Here is an 18,837-nt window from a genome sequence, read left to right as displayed (position 1 = left end):
ATATATATATGGACCTATCGGCAGCCTTCGATCTTATTGATCATGAGATCTTATTAAATCGTCTCCAACATACTTGTGGAATTGCGTCAAACTCATTAAAATGGTTAAGTCCTAATTTAGGGACAAAGTGCAATGTATACAAATTGATAATGTTATATCTGATGAGAGACAGCTAAGGTTTGGGGTGCCACAGGTTTCTGTACTTGGTCCTTTGATATATTGTATGTTTACCCGTCCAGTTGGAGAAATACTTCAGCGCCATAACATCAACCATCACTGTTATGCTGATGATACGCAATTGTATTTGAATTTTGATGCCCTTGAGTCCTGGAATGATGTATCTTTAAAGCTCTAAGCATGCCTTTCAGATATAGTCAGGTGGATGCGGGTTAATTGTTTGAAACTTAATTAGGACAAAACTGAGTTCATTGTATTTTCACTAAAATTTCAGGGTAATGCTATTAAAGACTTGTATGTAAATATGGGACCTAGCACCATATGTTCAGTTCCTAAAGTAAAGAATTTAGGTGTATATCTTGATCACAATCTTACCATGGATAATCAAGTTGACTCTATCTGTAAGTCCTGTTATTGGCAAATCCGAAATATTGGCAAAATTAGAAGGTATATCTCAGATGATGCGTGTAAGACTTTAATCCATGCCCTTGTGACATCAAAACTGGATTACTGCAATGCCCTGCTATATGGCCTGCCTCACAAGCTGACCGATCGCCTGCAGCGAGTTCAGAATCTCGCTGCACGGCTTGTAAGTCGCACTCTTAGACATGAGCATATTACACCTGTATTACGTGACTTACATTGATTGCCTAACCATTGCAGGTTCAGTTATAAGATTCTATTATATACATATAAGTCACATAATGGTTTAGCCCCTATCTAGTATCTACCTCTCTGAATTAACTCATAAATACAAGCCTACTCGATCTCTACGCTCAGAATCCAAGTCCTTACTTACCAAACCTGTCATTAAAACTTCTACATACGGTAACAGGCGTTTCGATTACTCATCTGCGACAATATGGAAGCTAAGTGTGCCAAAAATGTAGATAAATTTAGAAAACTAATCAAAACCTTTCTATTTAGATCTGCATTCCGTTAACTGTCCTTTGATACTATATATATTGTCACATTATTAAAACGCATTTTCCATTTTGCATTTATAGCGCTTTAAAAATTTAAAATTGTTCACATTTAAATATATATTTTAAATTTTAAGATTTTGTTTGTATAACTTTCGATTTTCCAGTTGCAGTTTTTATACAATTTATTGTCAGATTAATTGTATATAACATTTTTTTACCCTTTTCATAGCTTACATATCGATTTATATATTTGTATATCATGTTTGTATATATGTATGCGGAAGGCCCATGTTCGAATCCCGGTTTAGGCTGGAAGTTTTTTCACTGTTCTTGATTTTCTAACTCATTACGATTTTCATTTATATATATTCATTTGCCTTTGTCGTTTACCTCCATTGCATTAACATAAAGTCTGTTCAATGTATTTCTTTCGAGATCCGGCTTAAGAATCACAAATGATTTCGAGTTGGTTGAAATCATGTTTGATCTGTAATTCTAATGTAAGGCAAAATATGTCACCAAAAACAGAAATAGTGTTGTTCGATACAGGTGACAAACGCCTACAGTGGAATTACGACCTTCCTTACCGGTTTCGAACCTCTGGGCATACAATCAGCGTCCATAGCCTAGTGGTTAGGGTGTCCGCTTACAGAGCGGAAGGCCCGGCTTCGAATCCCGGTGGAGGCTGGAAGTTTTTTCACTGTTCTTGATTTTCCAACTCATTACGATTTTCATTTATATATATATATATATATATATATATATATATATATATATTTATATAACCTCTGGACATACAATCAGTTTCCGCAGCCTAGTTAGTAGTTAGGGTGTCCACTTTTAAAGCGGGAAGCCCGGGTTCGAATCCCGGTGGAGGCTGGAAGTTTTTGCACACTTCTGGATTTTTCAACTCACTTCAATTTCAATTATATCTATATATTCATTTGCCTTTGTCGTTTATTAGCAGCTTGCTTATAAACTGTTTATAATTTTGCTTTTCGAGTTTATTGCACAATAAAAACATAGTAGTACCATAGTACAAAATGGCGTATGAAGTTAACTTTGATCATTGAAAAGTATATCTGATCTGTGGACGACTACATTAAGCAGAGCGCATGGTAGTATGATAAGAGAGACCATCGGAAGGAACAATTCTTACTAGCCAACCCGGAAAGACTCGGTTAAATGAATCAGCAAAATCTGACAATTGTAAATTGGATTCGGTAATAAATAGCGATGGCAACGGTCGATAAAGAGAAGGAACAAATTACTGGAGGAGAACACTCTACAATACTTAAAGCAACATTTTGCGTTTGGTCGCCGTTCTCTACTTTTTGACATGTCCATCGAGTTTATTACATATACCAATCACAAAACAGCAAACTAAGATATCAGCCAAGTTTTTCCCTGCCAACAACGTTAATTGGCGAGTAATTAAGGATATTTGCAGAGAATGAGAAATGTCTCCACGACAAGTTCGACAGTTAAAGTTTATCGCATACAGTTCCCCGAAACCCACTAGTTTGAATTCAACCAATCAGAGATGCAGGTTTAGTTGTGAGCGTTGCTAAAAATAGATTCAAGACTTTGCGTTGGTACAACCAGGGATGGAACTCCCTGACACAACTGCCATATAGACTGTACACAAATCAAGCATGGTGTTGTAATACGTAGGCCTATTGGTCAATGACGTTCGTAGTGTTGAAATATTCATATTATGGGCGAGGTTTATTGGGATCCCAACGGAAAATGTCTTGGAGAAGTTGAAAGTTGCAATTTTTTTTTTAATGCCACCATTTTAAGTAAAATTTAAATAGAAAAGCTAGTTATGTATGTCGTTATGGCATAGTGGCGACAGTGAGGTTGAGAAAAATCATAGAAAAGGACGCAAAATGCTGCTTTAAAAACATTTTACAATAATACTTAAAGAGACACCGTAGGCTACGATAGTGCGGTCGTAAAGGCCCGGTCACACTATACCGATTTTTTTATCGGAATACTATCCGATTTTCCCGGAGGAATCGAAACAGCCAGTTTTTCGTTCGGGTCTTCTAGCCACAGTGATAAAGGACCTGATTTGCTATCTGTTGAGCCATTCCGATGTGGAATAGCCCTCTCCTAACTTTTGATATTAACTCCGTTTCCTTTTATCGGATAGCTATCCGATTTCTCTTCCGATTTTCATCGTTTTTCGATGTGACGTCACTTCAGAATGTAGTCCGTTCCAGAACCCCTCAGATTTGGAGTAGGTATTCGAATATTCCACTGCATTCATTACATTCACTACCAAAAACCTTACTCTTTGGCCTAAAATCGGAAAAATCGGACCGTATTCCGATAAAATATCGCTGTAGTGTGACCGGGCCTTAATGCACATGCAGCTATAGGGAAGCAACCAGGTACAGGTGTGATACGCCCCCCATTTAAGCCCCCCCTCCCACATCCCGTCCGTCTCAAATCGATCAATACCATGTCAGTCTCAGGTAGCATAATCCAAATAAAACATGCATTGACTTAAACACTAAAACTTCAACGTATACTATAATATGGTTTCTTTACGTCCTTGTAAAAGTTCTCACTAGCTTAACCCGACCCTTCACTGGATAGCTTGATAAGTTGGCAATTCGCACCCCCTTCAATTTGTGCGAATCATGACATTGTTTTTTTTTTCTCGCTACACCACGCTACACACGTTTTTGTCACTTGTAGCCATTCCTAAACACCACATGTACTTCCATGACAACCGAGCCACAAAAAATAACATGTAGATAACATATAAAACATTAACATGTTAACATGTTCTCCTGTTTTGTTTCGATGCTAATCGTTACCTTTTGTAGTCATGCAGGCGGATCAGTGTGTATGTGCTGACTTTATCGAATCTTCGAGGACATGCTCATGATACCACACCTTTCCTTCGGGGACCTCATGTACGTCCGAGTACTTAAACACACGTCCTCGATATATTTTATGTGCTAATGCCACTTTTAAGTAATAAGAAATCAACGAGAAAAGATCATTTCAAGGGAATTTTAGTTCAAAGTTGGTACATTCAAAAGACATGCTTCGTTGTCGAGGTGCTCAATGAACTCATATGTTATGTGTTGACTGTTCTTATAGGCGTATAGTACTTGTAATGGTGTATATACCAATAGTATAGTAATAGTGGGTTAGGCTAGGATAACCAGTAGCTTAGTGGTAGCAATAAGTAGCTTTAGCGGACTTTCTATACTGCGCGAATCACAAGTTATTTGTTCAGTATTTAATAATCCGAGATTACATTGTGTCCAGAGGAACAACTAAATTAGGTGCTAGGTCAAACGTTGGCATAATGTTAAAACTTAAGGCCTTTGTACAAACCAGGTTTAGCAAAGGTTCAACTATAGCCTAGGCTTGTCTAGGAGACTAATGCAGGAATGGTAGGATATGTTAGCAAATGAGGTTATACTTATAGCATGGAAGTAAATGAAGGCAGGCCATTTTATGGCATTATTACATTTTCAGAACCATATATATTGTCATTACTTTGGGATTATTGCAACTCCTGTAAAATTAAATTCAGTCTTTTTTCTGAGTCACCTGTAGCAGGACTTGACAGGATCACTGTAGTCGATCATAAAAGATTTCTTTCTGGTATTTCTACTTATATGAGAGAGAAGATTTTAATTCATTGGTGTTTTTGCTTTCCCAACGTTTGCTTTGCCCATTTGTGCAACTGATATTGGTGAATGACTTGGTAAATGATGTATTGACAGAAAGGCCTAATGGATATTGGCTGTGTGAAGAAAGAATTCTTGAACTCCATGTATCATTATCCTCAATAAGTGAAATGATCCATCAGTGTTAGCTGAATTTACAAGGGACTCAGTAAATTAAAGGAGGGGTTTGATGAATTTGTCTCATGATGTTTGTATTCGGACAGGAGTATTACAAGTATCAATTGCTGGTTAGTTCTTTACCTCTACAATCAAAGCTTAAATAGAGTTTGAAATTAAATGTGTGAGATGCTGTAACAAAATAGGAGATCCAATCTGCCATCTTCAAGTATTATGTATTACTAATAACATAGCTTCATTATTGAGAAGGGAAAGTGCAGAATGAAATCATTGAAAGAGGGAAATAAAAGTATAGTTGAAATTGAAGTTGGACAGTACCACGTAGTACCACAACAGTACCTCTTCATGACTGACATGTAAAAGACCAATTTTTCCTGATCACTGTAGACTGAACATTTTCAGTGCATTCTTCAAATTTAACCATCAATCTGTCAAATGAAGGTCATATTCACAGTCCGACACAGGAAACAGGTATCAGGGGTATTTGATAACATGCACATCAATCTCATAAATCTTAATAGTCTAATTGGTACTCAGTACTGGCTACTTCTTGAATGCATGCTGCATATATGTTAGGCTGCAATACTCACTGAACAGTTATATGCTATTTCGTTAAAGTGTAGTGCATATGTAAGGCTACAATACTTACATAAAAGTTCCTAGCATACTGTAGGCTGAACAGTTCCTGATAATGTGATATAGACTACTTGTGTATATGTGCTGGATGTATGTTAGGCTACATTATCTACCACTTTAAAAGGTGTATAGGCATAGGCTCTTTCTTGAATGTGTACTGCATATGTTGGGCTGCATTTCTTACTGAACAGTTTCTGATATAGGCTACTCCATGGGTGTGCTGCATATGTTAGGCTACAATATTTACATGTGATAGGCTAAACTCCTTTAATGTTTGTTGCCTATAGAGGAACAATATATACTGTAATATTAATAGGCATGTTGTGCCAAGTGTAATGCTTGTTAATATATGTGTTTTATGCTTTTTGCTAAGTAGAATACATGACAACGAATACTAGTTTGTATGATTTTATAGTACATGTTTTGTGGCCTATAGAGATTTTTTTCAAATTATTCTTAAGTAATTAATGATCAGTTGATTTAGAAAACTGAATTGATCAATCAAATATTTACTTAAGCATTCACATCATGACTGTTAGCTTGGGTGTGGGTGGTGTCATGCATTAAGATAACTAGTAGATTAATGGAATGAAAAAGGTTTAAGATTATTATCTCATAATGTCTGGGAACTATATATATATTGTTTGTTTGGCAAGGGAACAGGAAAGTGTCTCCCATACAAAAACATTATCAAATTTATTGATAGATGCAGACAAGAAGTAATAAAACCAACAGCAACCTACAGCTTACGCAGATTTCATCAAGAAAAAAAAGACCCTTCTGGGTTTGAAGTGAAATATGTTTCAGAAGAAGTTGGTGAGTCAATTGGTATCATATTTCTGTAACCTAGTTGAGATAACTGTATGCAACTTATTGCCATTTAGAATATCTGCACAGTTTGTTGCAGTGATGTGGGACTTAACGTTGGACAGCATGCTTCAATTATCAAAATGCGTTTACGTGTGGTTAGTCCATCCAACACATAAAATGGATCAAGGAAGTGTAAACTTGCACTGATTTAACTGTCAGCAACTATGTCATATAAGGAGCATCATTGCTATATTTTCAAAAAGGGTTAATATTGAGTTGTTGGTGATCATTTTCCTTCATTTGTTATTATTAAAGGGTATGGATTATTTGCAACGGCAGACTTTGAAAAAGGAGAATTCCTCCTAGAATATTCTGGTGTGTTAAGACATGCCTACCAGGTGGGGGAAGAGGAGGACACTACTTTCATATTCTTCTTCCAGAGTGGTCAAGACAGTATGTGGTAGGTAACAGTTACTCTACATTTTCTTCACTGTTGAGCTACAAGTGTTTATTAGATCCATGTTTTTCTTCAAACAATTGGAAGGATGTTGTTAATTATGACTTTGTTATGAGTGACATTCTTTTCATGAGATTGATTGAGGCTTCATTTCACAACTTAAGTAGTACTTAATATCACAGTTTGCTAAATCAAGGTTGACTTTAGGCACAAATTAATGTTGAGGTGTTGTATACTGATTGTTAATCAATTGATGTCGTTTAATGTTCTGTGCCAAGTTTTGTTTTGATATGACCCTATTAAAATCTTAGGAACACAAAAGGGTTGGACTACTTAGAACATTGAGGAGTTCATTACCAATACACAGAATAAATTAAGAAAAGCAAGAGCCCTTTGAGCATAAGGTATTGCATGTATGTCAAGGATAGGCTATTAGAGTGTGTCATCCTAGGAAGTCTCTGTGTGTTGTGTCCAAAAGTGTGATTGAAATAACATATTTTGAGTTGTTAGACCCTATAAAACACTAAATTAACATCAACATGTTTTCTTTTTCTGGGAGGGGTGGGGGAGGGGCATAGTTTGCAGAATGGTGAAGTAGAATTTAAGTTTTCTTCTTTTTTCCATTGCTAGCATTGATGCTACACATAGCACAGGAAAGGGAAAGTATTGTAATGATGATTGGAAGAAACCCAATGCTGTTGTGAAGAAGATTATCATAAACAAGCAACCAAAATTGGCCATATTTGCAAATTCAGAGATTAAGAAAGGAAATGAAATCAGATATGATTATGGACAACCACTGTTGCAGTAGTTTGTACAATGATGTCCTCTAAGGAATAGCCAACTCTATAGCACACATGTGAAGACTTGACACGTCAGAGTTTGAAATAAAAAATATGCCCAATGGTTTGATTTTTTATCCCTTTGTTGGATGATCAGTGATTTGCATTGAAGTAGATGTCCTGATGATGTATCCTGATTGATATTTGCAATTAATAGAAATGTTTCTAGTAATTGTTCTCACTGGTATAGTACATCTCAGTTGTGTTAGCCCTGACACAATTGCTTTGTTAATGCTTGTATAGTAATTACGGTTCAATGTGTAGAATATATACTAGTTTGTTACATTAGTAAGGCACAATATTGCAGAGATATTTATTGTCAACTGCAAAGATTGATATAAGTTTGTGTTTTAATGTATGATTTCATGTGATATACAATATTACCCAGTACTATGTGTACTTGGTCCTCTAAAGAATAGTCAAGTATCATTGTGTATTGACCAGGCTTCATTCATGTATTGTTTGATGTAGGCTTGTTTTTTCTTTGAAGATATAATCAAAACTCTTGGTTCTGTGAAAAGAACCTAACTGTTTGCATTGAAGGGTACATTCATGTCGTTTAAACCCTTTTCTAAAGGGATTCCTTTTATGATGATATTGTGTGGAATGTTCTCACTAGTATAGTTGATAACGACTACTGACTTTACTTACCATGAAATATTTGTAATTTGAGATTCAGTTCTGAGATGCTTATATCATTTCAAATACTTAAGTATTTCCATTGAAATGTGATTTTTAATCTTCTTAGAAACAAACAAATCAAAACAAGCCACCTGAAGTTTTGAGAGAATGCAACACTGATAATGAGCCAGAGAGAGCACCTGGGTAATCAGAATGCACCACACAGATTGCCAAGGTAAGAAATAGGCCCTGTTATTATAGATAAAATATTAGAAGATAAATATCTTCTTTATTGACCAGGCAGCATTCCTTGCAAATAAATGTTTTCACTGGCATAATTCATTTTAGTTGCGTAACTCTTACAAAGTGTATCATCCACTGTGCAGACTGATACATACTTTTGGTACTTAAACATATTTATTTAAATACAAAACTTTTTAATTCTGTAAAATTTTATTCAAACATGCACTTTTTAAAGGAGGAACATTCATAGTTCCGTCAACTCAAACATCCAAAAGCTGATTTAGGTTGTTGTCTTGATTTATTGGAAAGGTCTGTACGTACAACATCTGTTACTTCTTCCCTATTTAGGATAATGAAAGTGATGATAGCTATAATCCATTTGAAGACATCAATTTGTTCCCATGGTGTAAAGACACACACAAAGATGTCAGCAGTGGAGGAGACGATAAAGGAGAAAATGGTAGTGACAATGAAGTTTCATCTCAGACTAGTGAAGCATCGGACAACACTCAAGATAAAGAGCAGGAATGGAATGATGACCAAATGTCATATGTTTGCGATTCAGGAGATTCTACAAATAGTTCAGAATATATGATTCCCCTTCCTTCCCCTAAAATGAGAAGTCATGGTGCAGTTTGCATCAAGGAGCATCCGTCAAAATCTGATGTCGAGCACACCATAGTATCAACTACTGATCACAATCAAAAGCAACAGCAAAGACATGGTAAAAACAGAAAATGTAACCAGAAAAAAGTGAGATTTGCATTAGAAAAAGAAGAATCTGTCAGTTATACAGATTCATCGGACAGCAGTGATGAAAATAATGAACATTGTAGTGATTACCTCAGGAAAGGACCAGGAACAAGTCTGAAACGGAATGTTGACATGAGGTCATCGGCAAGTGATTCAGAAGCAGGTGGAAACATTGGCCACTCTACTTCTAGCTCATCATCTAAATTGAGACTGCAGAATGCTGAATGCAAAGTGTCAAGCAAGACACCTGAATCGAGTTGTGCAGTTTCTTCAACTACCAGTGAAACTAGATTCAAGAAGATACCTCGGGTGACTGTCATGACAAGCAGTAATGGATTTGCTAGAAAATGGGATAAACACCAGTTCTGTGTTTTTTGTATGGAACAAAAGGCAAAACTGGGAAGACATTTCCAGTCTATGCATGCACATGAACCAGAGGTACAAGAAGCATTCAGCTTCAGCAAGAATTCAAAGGAAAGAAAGGAATTGCTACAAATTTTGACCAATAAAGGTAATCATTCACACAACATCGAAGTACTAAACTCAGGGACAGGCATTCTTATTCCCTACAAGAGGCCACCCTTCAGTGTTCCTTTTGAAAGATACCTTCCATGTGAAAACTGTTTTGGTTACTTTTATGATGGAGATATGTGGAAACACACAAAAAAGTGTCCAGCGAAACAAAGCCACAGTGGAAGAAGTAACGGATTAAGGTCTAGATGTTCATTGTTGCTCCCACTGGCTACCAAGGTTGATGAACAGTTCAAGGTAAAAGTCATTGGAATTATGCGTCGGGATAACATAAGCATTATTTGTCGAAATGATGAAATGATTTTGACATTGGGACAACGATTGTTTGCAAAGCTTGGAACAGATTCACACAATGGACAGTATGTCAGTCAGAAAATGCGGGAGGTGGGTCGCCTACTGAAGAATATTCAGGAAGTTGATCCAAGTTTAAAGACCCTTGCAGAATGCATACGACCATCATGCTTTGACAAAGTAGTTGAGGCTGTTCGCAAGTGTGCAGTTTACAACTCATCCACTCAACAGTACCAGATACCATCCCTTGCACTGAAGTTAGGCCATTCCCTAAAAAAATGGGCAGCAATACAAAAGGTGGCAGGCATCAAATTGGAAGATGGAGAACTGAAAGATTATGCAGAGAGATTTGAAGAACTTTGCAACTTAGAGTGGGCAGACAGTGTTTCTTCACATGCATTATCTACATTGTATCAAAGGAAGTGGAATAAGCCCACAATATTACCTTTGTCTGAAGATGTAGTCAACCTTCACAAACACCTCAATGTGAAAATTACGGAAAGCACCAAGAGATTGTCAACAGATCCGGATAAACTGGCATGGTACTCACTAGCTACAGCAACAATGGCTAAAATTATCCTAGTTAATAGGAGGAGGAGTGGAGAAGTACAGCGCATGCCTCTGGAAGATTACCAAAGATGCAATACTCACACTAATGAGGATATCCTTGAGGATCTTACTGAATGGGAGAAAAAACTGTGTCAACAGCTTTCTAGAGTCGAGACTAAAGGGAAAAGAGGCAGAAAAGTCCCCATTCTGCTAACATCTGAAATGAAAGAGGCTGCCGATACCCTTGTAGAGACTCGTTCATCTGTTGGAGTGTCTTCAACCAATCGCTATATGTTTGCCAGGCCAACATTGGGTTCAAAAACTCCACTACGGGGATCTGATTGCCTTAGCAAAATGGCTTTAGAGAGTGGAGCCAAATGCCCTTCTGCACTAACATCAACAAAGCTTCGAAAACATATTGCAACAGTTTCTCAACTCTTTTGTCTCAAACGCCATGAACTGGACATTCTTGCCAACTTTTTAGGTCACGATATTAGAGTTCATCGCGAGTATTATCGCCTCCCTGACGACACACTGCAGATGACAAAGGTAGCAAGGCTCTTGTTGGCAACAACTTCAGAGATAAGAAACTTTCTGAAATTGAGGTCTCTTTGGATGGTAAGTGTTTTTAATTGTTTTGTATTTTAAAGTTTTATGATAAATTGAAGTTATTGTCTTATGTGATAAATTTACAATATGAGTAACATGGATGGTTAAACAGATTTTCAATTGCAAACATTTTTTAACTCGAAACCCGATGGCATCAAAATGAGCTATTTACGAGTAACAAACAAGTTGTATTTAAAACTTAGTTGTCTTTCAGGTCACCTAGCTAGTCTTGTTTATTTCTCAAATTTCTTCTGTGAATATTCCTACCTCGTAAGCACTTAATTTTGTTACGCTTATTTTATATTCTTATAGTCAATGTTTTCCTTTGTTTACTTACTTTCTTCGGTCAGATCCATGTACTAGTGAAGAAGAGCTGGTTGACGAAGATGAGGAAGATGATTTACCTGATGAAATCAATACAGGAGGTACATCAAGTAAACTGGCATATATTATTAGACAGAGTTGCACATTTGAGACACATCTTGTTGCAACCAAGACTTTGTATTACTAGATACTTCAGAAAAACTTGTCATATGTTAATTTATAGTTATATCTATTACTAAATGGGGAACCATGTTTGATATTCTTGTTCTTATTTTTTAATGGTAGTTTCTTGCATTTTGTTCTATGCACTTCATTGGCTTATTTCCTTTTCTTCATTCCAGCATCAATCCTTGCAAAAACGTGTAATGAAAGTAAGAAGAGGAGCAGTCTCCAGGCAAGAAGTCACAGTAACCTTTCAGTTAGAAAACCAGATCAATCAGAGCAAAGAGTTGTAGTAAACAAAAAGTCACATTGGGGTAACAAAGAATCAGATGCTGTCCAAGATTATTTTGACAAGCACATTAGGTTAGGCCGTGTGCCTCGAAAAGATGAATGCGACAAATGTAAGAAATCTCTGGCACCACTTCTAGATGATAAAACTTGGAAAAACATCAAGTATAAAGTTTATAGTGCCATTCAAGCTAATAAAAGGAAGCGATAATATCTGTCAAATTTGTAAGTTAAAGTGTTAAAAGACATGTTTCAGTTATGTAACTAAAAGTCTTGTGTTTATGTGTTTCTATCATTTAATTCTGGCAGAGTAATTGAGGATTTTGGAAGTTTATCAGGGCTTAAGGGAGGGGTGGAAGGTTCAGAATTTGTTGTTCCAGATGTTCTTGTTGTAACTGTTCTTCTTTGTTTTAAGCTCATGAAGTATAAGTTGAAGGTGTTTCTTAGAATTTCTTCATTTTCTAATATAAGATGATAAAGGTTCACGTTTTTAGTTGGCGTTTTTCCGTCAAACTAAATGCAGTATAACCTGTTGTTACGACCAAAAATTCAACGTTAAATTTTCATATAATATTTTAGTTGCAAAATGCATTTGCATATGTGTTGTTAACAGTATTGTGTTAACAATAGTAGCAGTGCACTGTACTGTAGTCCAATGTTCGTGTTAGGACAAGGCCGCATTTGGTGCTTTGTTTTCACAATACGTTGAAAGATGAAATTCTTGTAATTCTTGTTAGGGAAATAATAAGCCATTGCGAATAAGCGTCAAAAGAGTGGACTAGACATTGGTAATCTTACAGTTTGACTTTTCAGTTTAAAATCTATTATCGAAACATGCAAAAGACAATTTATTAGTCACTTTCAGTTCGTCTTAAAAATAATCATTCCGTTACGACCGTTATTTTTTCGCCAAAAAGCGAACAATATGAGTATGATTGTTTATCTCTTCTGACATTCAATTGAAGTTTGTTCAGCTTGCTTGCAAGTATTTCTCTTATCTTTCTTTTTAATTCTCATTAAAAGGATCATTTAGTTATTAGAAATTTGAAGGCTGCATGGTAAATGCCTGTTTCTTATTTCCACCAATTAAATAATATCTCACTTCGCTGCTCACTGGTGTAGCCTTTCTATATAAAAATAATAGTGGTTGTTAATTAGTTATAAAAAACGAAGTGAAATCAACGATAATCATACCTGATTTTCAAAACATAATATGTAAAATTGGGTATAGATTCTTTTTTTTTAATCTTTTTGATAAATTAGAAAACAGAGTACCTCAAGAATGGCTATGGTTATTAGCTTGGAAATGTGGCTACAATAAGTTACTGTTAATTAATATTTAGCTTTTTACAGATAAGTAACTGGCATTTTATTCTTCATCAGTTAGCAGTTGTTAATTTTGTTTTGGTTGCAAAGGTTTTTCAATAAAGGTGCCATAACAGAAATATGTTACTTTTCTGTCAGTTTATATATTGTTTATTAATGATCATAATGTTATGTATGACATAATATGTCACCTTTCCCTTCCATCAACCTCCTAACCAACCCTAAAAAAATACATTTATAGAACTAGTGGAAACTAAACGTATTTTGCAAAGTCTTGCAGTTTTCGCAATAACCTCACTTGAGCCCTTGCTTGAAAAAAGTTGATCGGCCTAAAGCACATCTATAAAGGTTTTTTCTGCAACCAAAGATTGGGAAATTTGGTGTCCAAAGAATACATTGACTTCTGCTTGTGTCCATCCGTCTGCAACCCTTATCCCATCCTCCTCAGATGTACATACACTCTAGATACCAACTGGGGGTAAAATATGCGGAGCTAAGACTCTTGAGGTTAGACCATAGTGGTCACAATGAGCAATTTAATGTTTACTAATAAACCAACTTAAACATTACATCATGCATAAGCTGTCCTCAAAAGAATAGCAATCATATTCATACATACATTGTCCTCTAATGACTAACAGTTCTGGATATACGCAGAACGTCCTTAGATGCATAGAACAACCAGATATAATGTGTGTGGTTCTCACATGTATAGAAGATGTCACTTCAAAGAACAAACGACAGATGGTTAAGAAGTTATAGATGACTGGTCAATGACATAAACTGAAACGTGTTTCTTTGCTTTAAGGCTACTTCACCCCCAACATAGTGTCCTCGAAAGATGGTCCCTTGTCGATGTCCTCCAATGGTATGCAAGGCAGGTATGCGTGCGTGTGCGTGTGTGTGTGACGCTTTGCTTGTAAACACGATATCTCAAGTAGGGAGTCTTGGAACAATCCCATTTTGATGTTAAGGAGTACCACATTGAGTATGAGAACCCAAAGTGTGGGGGGGGGGGGGGGTGGGGGAAGATTCAAACTGGGTCAACGGGGGTCAAATTGTTAAAACTTCTGAACACGATATCTCAAGAAGGGAAGCTGGAATTTAATATAATATTTAGTATGTAGTTGTGGCACGTAAGTAACAGAAGCTTATGGTTTTTGGTGGAGGTCAAAGTTTATTTGGAGTCACCAGGGGTCAAATTGTGGAGCCTTGTTTCATAGTCTATTTTATCTCCCACCGACCAGTCTATTACGTAACATGTGCGTTTCGCTTCATAAGAATATGAGAGGCTATTGGCAATTGGAAATTTGGCTGAAGGGCATAGGTAGATAAGAATCAGAAGTCTCGCACAAATCTCCATTGATTGAAGTATGTCAGAACTTTTGGAGTTGCCATGTGCACAAAGGTGTGTAGTGAACGTTGTACTAGTGTTAGTACATACAATGTTGCTATTGGAATGGATGATATCATCGTGAATCCTCGATTTTATATTTTTTGTTTCCATCGTATTTCGCAATTGTCAGGTTTGGCTGTAGCAACGTTGAGGACATGACCAGGCGCCGTTTACGAAAAATAAACTGTTGCGTTGTTAGATGTTTAGAGGCAAACCAGACGCAAAATCTTGGGGACCAAGGGATAAAAATCGCCCGGTGCCTGCTTAATGAGCTGCTTTTAAATGTAACACATCGAATAGAAGAAGCCTGCTGTTTTCGGTAGAGACCAATTTGTATGCTGAATACAAGAAAATTTCCCATCTCGGTCATCAGCTGCCAATGTGAATATTGTTTTTCATATCTCCATGCTTTTGGATGTACTACTTAGATTGAAGTATGTTGTTCATCCTGGCTATACCCTACAGCCTAGTGTGTCACATTCATATAAGATTATATTCATGTAGAATCATCGAAACCATACTGCAATTTTGCTGTTTGGCTTTTTTAAGTACTTTTCCTGAAAGAGAACACTCGGGCAGATTGATATAGACTGTATGTATAGAGTATGCCAACTCTCAAGTCAGAACCGAAATCAAACATGGGCTTAGAATATCAACAGCAAAAGTTGTGGTCTCTTTGTGACGGAAATGAACTTGGATGTGGCATATGTATACATTGAAGGAGCTGATCTTTGATAACTAGGTAATGTTGGAGAATTCTATCAGAGCCGGGTATATCTACGGCTCTGGGTCTAATTCCACGAAACTAATTGACAAACTGCATATGATAACAATACCTTACGTGGATCAAGGCAATACTCAGTGTACCGTACATTATCGTTCGTAATCAATGAATACATGCATCTCTTGACACATATTTTCGGAGTTTCAAATCATACTATAATTGTTTTAAGAACCGTAAATCAGTGTGGTTCCTAAAGCAGATATTTCGTTCGGTTATACTGTACAATTGGAACCTTGAACCACAGATGTGGAACGTCTCCGCCACTAACTTAGTCTTGCTCAAGACCGTGTATATCTGCTCTCAGTATAATATATTCAGGATCTCGAATACCTATCAGCCCGCCCTCTATTTACTGCCTATTTTGGCTACCTACCAGCCCGCCCTCTATTACTGTCTATTTTGGATGGCTGTCTGTTCGGAGGGTACAGGGTCTACGGGGGGGGGGGGGTTGGGGAAATGACAGGCGCCACAAAATCATAAGGTGACGGAATCGGTCATATTATAGTATAGCTTGGGATGAGCAAAACGGAAAATCTACATCTATGCTACCTATAACTAGTCGACCACCCACCGAGTCTGTGTGCATGTTCAGCCGGCGAATTATATACTGGTGAACGCTCTTTTATGATCTTGTTACTATGATTCAGCGATATGTAAACAGCACAGGATACGTACATTATAACCAATATGCCAGATCCCTCAGTAGGAACACTGGAGAGCCCCTATGATGTTAGACTAGTCAATTAGTAGGATGAACGTCTGGGTCATGTATGTTGAAAAGAATACGTGTTCAGAGGGTCCGATTATACGCAAAATCAGCTTCATTATCGGTCGGTTTAACTTGATAAATAAATTATAGAAGCGTAGTATGAACACAACGAGAACCTGCTTTTTAGTCACTCAAATCATTCCGAAACTCACTAATAATATATTTACATTGATACGTTACTCTCCGATTACATAAATTATAGCTTACAGTGTACGGCCGTGGAAAATGTAAATGAGTGCATGCTTACAGCTTCGCTTGTATAAGTGGCGGATTTTCACCAGGATCATACGGCAACATACTGGCAATACTGTTCTCTTTTTAGGGACGGTTCCATGATTGTAGGAAGAAATGGGAGTGGATCAGATGTCGTTGACGTCAACAACCGTCTAAAGGGTCTGCTTCCCCAGAACAAAATATCTTAAGCAATGTTGTGCTAACAACTAGTTTAATTTTCAAGAGTTGAAAATGAGCGAGGGGGAGGGTTACAACCCTACAACACCCCAACTTACTCCCGTATCCCTGCGCTTGCTCATCCACTGGTCAGAAACTATTTATATCATATCTTGGCCTGACCAGTTCTTATCTTAATAATATTGTTGTATTAAATAAGGATGTAGGTCCGTATAGTAACATGCGTATAATTCTTAGTATCATGACACTATAATGTAAATCCGCTTGAAAGTTAAAATGTACCTAATGCAGTATTTGTTTCGGTATAGTTTCAGTCAGCATCAATGTTTTTTTTCCCTGTCTCTATGTGAAATCACATAAATTTAATCAACAGATGGGAGAACTGAAGATATAAAGCATTTTCAAATAGCTTTGACTAAATGGAGATACAACTCCTGGCGAGCAGAAGGAACGGTTGGGGTCAAGGGCGGGATTTGAGTTGTGAAAGTGTGGGGGGGGGCAAACCTAATAATAGGAATGTATCTAATAATCATGGTTTTTGTTTCGAAAATAGCCAAAAAATGTGTTGGTTTTTGTGCAAGTGACTGTTTTTGTATGAAAATTAGTATTATTGAATAGCTGTGGTCCTGATGTTAGCAAAGTGATAATAAAAAATGTACTCAAGTTGGGTTCAGCAATTCAATATTATCGTTTTTTTCCAGCAATGTTAATTATGTATTCTGTGTCACGTTTAGCTGCTAACGGAGTAGATGTTCTTGATAATTACCGCAGACTTGATACTATGACGAGTATTGTGTCCTGTTGATGTAGTAAAGTTATGAATCAAACAATACTCAACACTCAATCCAGTTGTTGAATTCTTACATAGGGGTGTAATTTGTTACATGTTAAGGCCCTTCATATTTTTTTTCATATTTCCTTTTTGAAAAGGACCCAAGAAGGAATTACTGTCTAACTAAAGTTTGAGATAGTCAGATGCTGACATAGGTCATAGTGGGAGAGCACAAATCAATAAATAATATTATTGCACAATGTCAAGTGTGACACAAACTAGTTCTTGAGAAAGAGTGCTCAGCAAATTAGGCGCAAAGTTTTACAACTTATATGTTAAGCGTTAGTTCGGTAGTGTGTTTGTTTATCTCATAGAAATTATCTCGCATTTCTGTTATAAATGATTGTGCAGAGGTGATGCAATAAGTTTCTCTTAGTACCGAGGAGAAGCGACCTGATGAGGATTCTGCTTCTGTCATCGAGGAAGTTATTAACTACATTCATTTCATCTGTAATGCAGTGTTCGTAGTCTTTTGGTACAAATCGATTTCATCCAGTTACTAAGTGAAACAAAACAGTTGCAGTGTATCGGTTTTTAAAATTTTGTTACGTTTTGCCAAACAATGACAATGGGTTGAATGACGGATGACATCACTACAGTAAAACTTTACTTGAATATTAATCAAGTTAAAATATTAAATAATTGATCCCAAAGCGTTGTTTTGCTGTAGAACCCATGGCTTAAATGATGCGAGACATTTCAAAATAGCTCAAATTCCTTACTTAAAAATGGGACCTTGTGACTGGTTGTGCAAGGTTCAATAAGTGATTGGCCAACAGACTCCGAGGGGAGTTATATCCCTTTATGATATCACAGAGATAAGCTCATTACATGTTGTGAACAGAGCGGTAAGCGAGCACAATTTTCTAAGGTTATTTCTTCCTCATTTTTATAAGGGTGGAGGAGGGTTGGGGGGGGGGGAGTGGTAAGGGACCTTTAGTAATTTAAGAACCATGAGGCTGATTGTTATCAATAAACAAAACAAAAAACAATTTAGGGTATATATATATTTTTGAGCTTAGATAGTTTTAATCATTAATAAGTAAACATTTAGTTTAAGTGGAGAGACAAGGGTAAACAATAATAAAATGTTACATGTATATTACCATTAAATTCCTTACAACCATGGTCGGTCTTGAAATGTTACATGCATATTACCATTAAATTCCTTACAACCATGGTCGGTCTTGAAATGTTACATGTATATTACCATTAAATTCCTAACAACCATGGTCGGTCTTGAAATGTTACATGTATATTACCA

The 18,837-nt window shown here is 36.7% G+C and overlaps 1 protein-coding gene and 1 long non-coding RNA gene across 2 annotated transcripts; both read left to right on the top strand.

Moving 5' to 3' along the window:
- Window positions 1-6,124: 6,124 nt before the first annotated feature.
- On the top strand, window positions 6,125-7,634 carry LOC139973026 (uncharacterized). Its single transcript, XR_011795117.1, has 3 exons — window positions 6,125-6,391; window positions 6,701-6,845; window positions 7,473-7,634. It is a non-coding gene; the product is annotated as an uncharacterized lncRNA (long non-coding RNA).
- A 1,773-nt stretch (window positions 7,635-9,407) lies between these two features.
- LOC139984023 (uncharacterized) lies at window positions 9,408-12,559 on the top strand. Its single transcript, XM_071997675.1, has 3 exons — window positions 9,408-11,290; window positions 11,632-11,706; window positions 11,947-12,559. Exons 1-3 carry the CDS (start codon window positions 9,434-9,436, stop codon window positions 12,058-12,060), a joined length of 2,046 nt encoding a protein of 681 aa, XP_071853776.1. The 5' UTR covers window positions 9,408-9,433; the 3' UTR covers window positions 12,061-12,559.
- The last annotated feature ends 6,278 nt before the right edge of the window (window positions 12,560-18,837 follow it).

Source organism: Apostichopus japonicus, chromosome 2, assembly GCF_037975245.1.
Source record: "Apostichopus japonicus isolate 1M-3 chromosome 2, ASM3797524v1, whole genome shotgun sequence".
Taxonomy (NCBI): Eukaryota; Metazoa; Echinodermata; class Holothuroidea; order Aspidochirotida; family Stichopodidae; genus Apostichopus; species Apostichopus japonicus.
This window is presented reverse-complemented; position numbering and strand designations above follow the sequence as displayed.

Excerpts from the sequence above, each read along its gene's own strand:
- LOC139984023 (XM_071997675.1), top strand. The coding sequence starts at position 9,434 with ATGAGGTCATCGGCAAGTGATTCAGAAGCAGGTGGAAACATTGGCCAC. Across the intron at positions 11,291-11,631 it reads AATTGAGGTCTCTTTGGATG|ATCCATGTACTAGTGAAGAA; the intron begins GTAAGTGTTTTT and ends TTCTTCGGTCAG. Across the intron at positions 11,707-11,946 it reads TGATGAAATCAATACAGGAG|CATCAATCCTTGCAAAAACG; the intron begins GTACATCAAGTA and ends TCTTCATTCCAG.